We start from the raw sequence: 5518 nt of genomic DNA, 5'->3' as shown, positions 1-5518 counted from the left end.
ACATTATTTTTATTTTAAAACATAGCTTTATTCATCTATATATATTCTGAACAACTTAATTTAAAAAAAGTTTCTATTTCATATAACTTACTTAATATATTTACTATAATCTTATTTATAGCAATGTGCACTGGATAATGCGGTTACGGCCACTTTATTAGAGATGATTAATTAAGCCTTAAAACCAGGAAAATTATATTCTTTTGATTTGATTATATGCCTCTTGCTAAAAATATAGAGCTACATTTCTTTAGAATTGCATTTTTTAAACATTTGATACCATCAGTGAAAAGAAAAAAAAATTTGATACCATCACACTATGTCTTGACTCAAGACTAACGCTTTTCAATAAATTATTACTTAAAGAAACTTTAATTATGACAAATGTTACTATATGATATCCAAAATAGTTCGCCAACTCATCATATATCTTCATCAACTTGCCTTGCATATAAAACTCATTATACGTGTTGAGTCACATATCTACAAGTAAATGACTTTGGAATATACAAAATAAATATTACCTTAGAGATCACATCTTTTCTATTTTTTGGGAGGGTAAAGTAGAGATCACAACTTCTTACAAAGGTAAGTGATTCCAAAGGCATATCTCCCGTTTGTGTATAATCTTATCATTTGTTTAAAACCCCTCTCCATGCATTCATTTTGTTTCTATATTTATTGGTTCCTTTGTAAGTTTCCTGACTATTAATCATCTCTCTATCTAGCAAAGTGAGTTAGTACGTACGTATAAATATAGAGAGAGCGTCCAAGCAGAGAAATGGGTTTGCGCTCCTTCATATCCACCATCACATACTGTTTGTTCCTTCGCTATCCACACAGGAAGCCAAATCTCAAAAGTCTGAGCCACCTCAACTATTACCACACCACGCCAATGGCTCACCCACTTTCTTTACAGGTATTCTCTTTTCTTACCTCTTTTTATCAACCACAATTTTCATGTATATATATAGTTTAGTCTCAAGTTGACCCTATGATCACAGTTAGATTTTCATGATTAATATGGTAACTATATGCCTATATCTTTCAAAGCGTTCTTTTTCTGATATATGCTTACTGAAACGAAGAGTGCAACTGATTTTGCTTTTAGGGAAAGAGAGGTATGAATTTGTTTAGTTTGTGGTGATGCATGGTATTTGGTAGAGGAGCTCTATGTAGGCATGTAGCTATGTTGTTTTAACCAATTAAGGAAAACGGCTAGATAAGAAAAAAAAAACTTGGCAAATCAATTAAGTTGTTTTAACTAAACATATGTATAGATTTACTTTTTTATCACCAACTAAGTTGTTTTAACTAAACATATGTATATTAAATTTTCAAACACGATAGCTAATCTCCTTAACTATTTTAATCTATCGTTTATAAGGAAAACGGCTAGACAAGAAAAAAAAACTTGGCAAATCAGATTCTCGCAAAAAGAATACTTTTCCTTTGGCTGTATAAATTTTACTTTTTGATTTTGATTGATTCGTTAATGGGAATCGGACAAAACTGAAACGAAGTGTCATAAGTTTGTCTCACTAGTGGATGTTGCTATGATTATAAATATCCTCTGGCTGATTCAGCAGGGAGTTGGTCGTTTAAATAATTGTTCATGTAATTACACTATTTAATTTCTTTGATCACATATATTAGTACTTATTAGTTTGTAATATATGAATGGTGCTAACAGACGATAGACCTGAAAGTAAGGATGTGCTGCAGTGGATGCGAGAGGGTGGTCAAGCATGCCATTTACAAGCAGAGAGGTAATGTCATTATAATCTAATGTTCTATTAAAAAATAACTTATTAGCTATTACTTTTTCTTCTATTAGATGTTTCCCTTAAATACACGATTAATAAAAAACATTATGTAATACTGTATAGTATAAATTATGGTCATAGAATAATTACTTTATATTTTCTAGAAATTTTATAATATAGAAAGAAAAATTGCTAAAACATGCATCCTATATATATATAAAAGATGAAGTAACATTGTCAATATCAAAATAGTAACTAAACGGGCGTTGTGTTGGTTGTGGTGAAGGGGTGGACTCGGTGGAGGTGAACCTGGAGATGGAGAGAGTAACGGTGGTTGGGTACGTGGAGAGGAAGAAGGTGCTCAAGGCGGTGAGAAGAGCTGGTAAGCGAGCCGAGTTCTGGCCGTACCCGGACATGCCTCGCTACTTCACTTCCTCCGACCATTACTTCAAAGATACCACCCGTGAGTTCAGGGAGAGCTACAACTACTATCGCCATGGCTACAATCTTAGCGACCGTCATGGTCATATCCATGTTACGAACCGTGGCGACGACAAAGTGAGCAACTTTTTCAATGACGACAACGTCCACGCCTGTCGCCTTATGTGATCTTCCTCTTTTTTAGGGTATCTACGGGTTTCTGCATGTTGTATCGTCTATAGTGTTGATTAATTAGTTTTTTAATGCATAAGCATATAAAAGCAAGAGTAAAAGAAACTTGCATACATGATATCCTCAACTTATTCCTAGAGCTATTCTTCAGATTAAGAAATTGATGTAGTATTTTATAGTCAAATCAACAAAGACTCAAAATCACACAATAGATCAATACAGGAATATTGACATTTCGTTGCGTCCAAAAAACACTATCTATTATAAAAGATCCATCACTTTTGATAGCGGTTTTGGCATTGTTATCGTTTCTTAATAAAATATAGCATTTTTTTCTATTCATTCGTTATAATCAACAATAGCAATTATACTTTGCTATTAATTGTTACACCAAATTTTATAGAAATTACAATTTACCACAATACTTTATTAGTTTTTGGATAATTTGACAAACTAAACAGAAAAATGCCAAAATTTTATTATATTTATATAAAACAATGGTACAAAATATCATTACAAAGTAAAAGTACATATTAGAAAATAAGTTCAGAAAACTCTTGTAAACTCCATGAATTTTCCACACTCTTGGACCTCTAATCTTTGAAACTTCTTTGATATCATCACGTAATCAACTTCAACATGTCTTGTGTTCTTTAAACCACCTACTGCCCCAATAACCATATATGAACACATCAGAAATTAAAGAGCCTGAAGATATGAGAGACTAAAGAAAATTTAGACTAACGTGTACCATAGAGAAGAACACCACAAGTTCAGATCAGTATGAGACCTTCCCCCACCACAACCTCTTCCTTTGAAAACCAATCCAGTATTTGGCACCTAGTTCCTTCTTTGCTTACTTTGAAATCTGCAAACAAAGACTAGTTAATACAACATGATACTTGACATAAACATGGCACAAAGTTAAATCAACTGAAAAAAACTTATAGAAGAGAAACTTATAAGAAAACAAACTTAAGCAATCTGAGTTTCTCATTTAATAACTCACCAATGAATCCACTATGGCTTGTCTTCAGGAGTAATAGTTTCAAAGTACTTAGAAACCTCAATCCCGACAGAAAACGAAAAAAAACATCAATGGAAGATACAACTTAGCTTCTTAGATAATCAAAATAAGGCAAGAAGAAGACTTCCGCATGATAACTACACCCAAACTAGTAGAAAGATTAAACCCTAACCTCGAATCTGACTTCACCTCAAATAGATCTAAAACAGTCTTCACGATCTGTTGTGTCAATCCTCACCATATCGCTCCTCCCTTCCACCATCGAGAAGCCTAAGATCGCCCAACGCTCCGACGGAAAAAAATTTCCCAAAACCATCCTTAAATCAAATTAGGAAAACTACAACACAAAGAATAAACAAAATCATAAGTATATGAATGACAAATATGAATGACAAACACAAATCGGTGAACCCTAAGAATTATGAACAAACTCACCAACTAAGATGTCGAAACAGTGACAGATCTAGGATGGTGACGGAGCCACGCAGGCAAAGACGACATGACGAAGGAGATCCATAGGAAAACATCTCTTGCCATATCTTCTTCCATTGGTTCGCCGGTAGAGACTAAACCGCAACGAGATCTGGAAACAAATAGATCTGAAAAAATGAGAAAAATAAGATGAGGAAAGAGGTGAAGAAACGAGGAGAATAAGTAGAATAAAGGAGACGAATTGGATCTATTGACATAGGTAAGATTAGGCAAATATGAATTGGATCTTATGATTTTGTTCATAGGGATCTTACCAGAGAGAGAGATGGTAGAACTGGATCTGTCAAAAGGACGACACAAACGTTGAGACAGAAGAGTGAGTTTTCGAAAGGGGAAGTGAGATTTCGAGAGAGAGATTGAGATTTCCACCGATTTCTTTGTGAGAAAGTGTAAAGTGAGATCTGTTTTTCCTTAGAAAAAATTAAGAACCAAAACATTATTTTATCTATTTTTTTTTTTTTTTTTTTTTCAGAAGCGGGCACATAAAATTTGTTTAGGCGCTCGATAATAACATAACGTTTTATTTGTACTCCTGCTATTATAAAAGCAAATATTTTGAGGCGTATCAATTTTTAAATCTGCCCAACATATTGATAGCGTTCACAAAAAAGCACACGCTATATAAAATTATGGCTAAGTCAATCATAGCATAAACACTTACAACGTTATCTTCTTATGCTACAAATACTCGATATTCTTGTAGTAGATTATCAGTAATTAATTAAGCTAAAAAATTGATTATAAGTAAAAAACAGTAAAGAAAATAAAACCGGTTATAAAAGGATTGGAAAAAGAGCTAGGTTTAGAAAAAACTTTCTTAGGTAATTCAGAATTTGTGACACCTCGGTTTCATGTACATTTAGAAAAATTTTAAATAATTGATTTGGTCACCTATGTCACCAAATTGCACTTATCTTTTCGGTCAAAGATCATGAGAAAACTCCAAAGTTAAGTGTACTTAAGTTGGAGTAGTCTCAGGATGAGTGACCTTTAGGGAAGTGACTGTCGGAACTGTGCGAGTGAGGAAAAAACACAGGAAATGATCATGTGGTAATTTGTAGGGATGGTAACAAGTCTATAAAACCCCCAGACGTAGGAAACCGGCCATCGATTATGGATGGGCTCATAAGCCCAGTAAGAGGACGTGAGACCCATTAAGGAAGTGGGCCCATGGACTGGGATTGGAAAAGGGGTCCACTAAAAGGTGGCGGTCGGGGCATTACAAGTGGTATCAGAGCCAAACTAGACGAGTGTGGAGTCGAGTGGGTTCACACCATCGGGGGTGACGGTCTTGGTGCGCAACGAGGATGTTGTGATCTGTTAGTGGGGGTGAAATGTGACACCCCGGTTTCAGAGACATTCGAAGAGATTTAAAAGAATTGATTTGATCATCTATGTCACCAAAGTACACTTATCTTTTCGGTCAAGGGTCATGAGAGAACTCCAAAGTTAAGCATGCTTGAGTTGGAGTAGTCTCAGGATGGGTGACATTCCGGAAAGTGATTGTTGAAACTGTGCGAGTGAGCACAAGACACAATTTGTAGGGACGGTAAACAAGTCTTTAAAAACTCTTGCACATAGCAAACCGGCCGTCGAATATTGATGGGCTCACGGGTCCAGT

At 34.8% G+C, this 5518-nt stretch overlaps 1 protein-coding gene and 1 long non-coding RNA gene across 11 annotated transcripts; one reads left to right on the top strand and one right to left on the bottom strand.

Moving 5' to 3' along the window:
• The first annotated feature begins 426 nt into the window (after positions 1-426).
• Positions 427-2515, top strand: LOC147919922 (heavy metal-associated isoprenylated plant protein 30-like). Its single transcript, XM_087505336.1, has 4 exons — positions 427-588; positions 729-919; positions 1694-1769; positions 2053-2515. Exons 2-4 carry the CDS (start codon positions 782-784, stop codon positions 2373-2375), a joined length of 537 nt encoding a protein of 178 aa, XP_087361462.1. The 5' UTR covers positions 427-588; positions 729-781; the 3' UTR covers positions 2376-2515.
• Positions 2516-2844: 329 nt separating this feature from the next.
• On the bottom strand, positions 2845-4439 carry LOC147919921 (uncharacterized). 10 transcript variants are annotated; one of them, XR_015593060.1, is made up of 6 exons: positions 4152-4439; positions 3841-4004; positions 3578-3742; positions 3388-3443; positions 3130-3246; positions 2845-3043 (listed from the first exon to the last, which is right to left on the bottom strand). It is a non-coding gene; the product is annotated as an uncharacterized LOC147919921 (long non-coding RNA). The 10 variants fall into 10 exon arrangements; XR_015593061.1 differs by having other exon boundaries at positions 3841-3988; XR_015593062.1 differs by having other exon boundaries at positions 2845-3040; positions 4152-4437.
• Between the last annotated feature and the right edge of the window lie 1079 nt (positions 4440-5518).

Source organism: Camelina sativa, chromosome 20, assembly GCF_030686135.1.
Source record: "Camelina sativa cultivar CO46 ecotype springtype chromosome 20, ASM3068613v1".
Lineage (NCBI taxonomy): Eukaryota > Viridiplantae > Streptophyta > Magnoliopsida > Brassicales > Brassicaceae > Camelina > Camelina sativa.
Note: the sequence above shows the minus strand (reverse complement) of the source record. Positions and strands in the feature narration are given on the sequence as shown.

What these genes read in the sequence shown, in the direction of transcription:
- LOC147919922 (XM_087505336.1), top strand. Translation starts at nt 782, where the DNA reads ATGGGTTTGCGCTCCTTCATATCCACCATCACATACTGTTTGTTCCTT. An exon ending in CTCACCCACTTTCTTTACAG is followed by an intron (nt 920 to 1,693) that starts GTATTCTCTTTT and finishes TGGTGCTAACAG; the next exon opens with ACGATAGACCTGAAAGTAAG. An exon ending in TGCCATTTACAAGCAGAGAG is followed by an intron (nt 1,770 to 2,052) that starts GTAATGTCATTA and finishes GTTGTGGTGAAG; the next exon opens with GGGTGGACTCGGTGGAGGTG.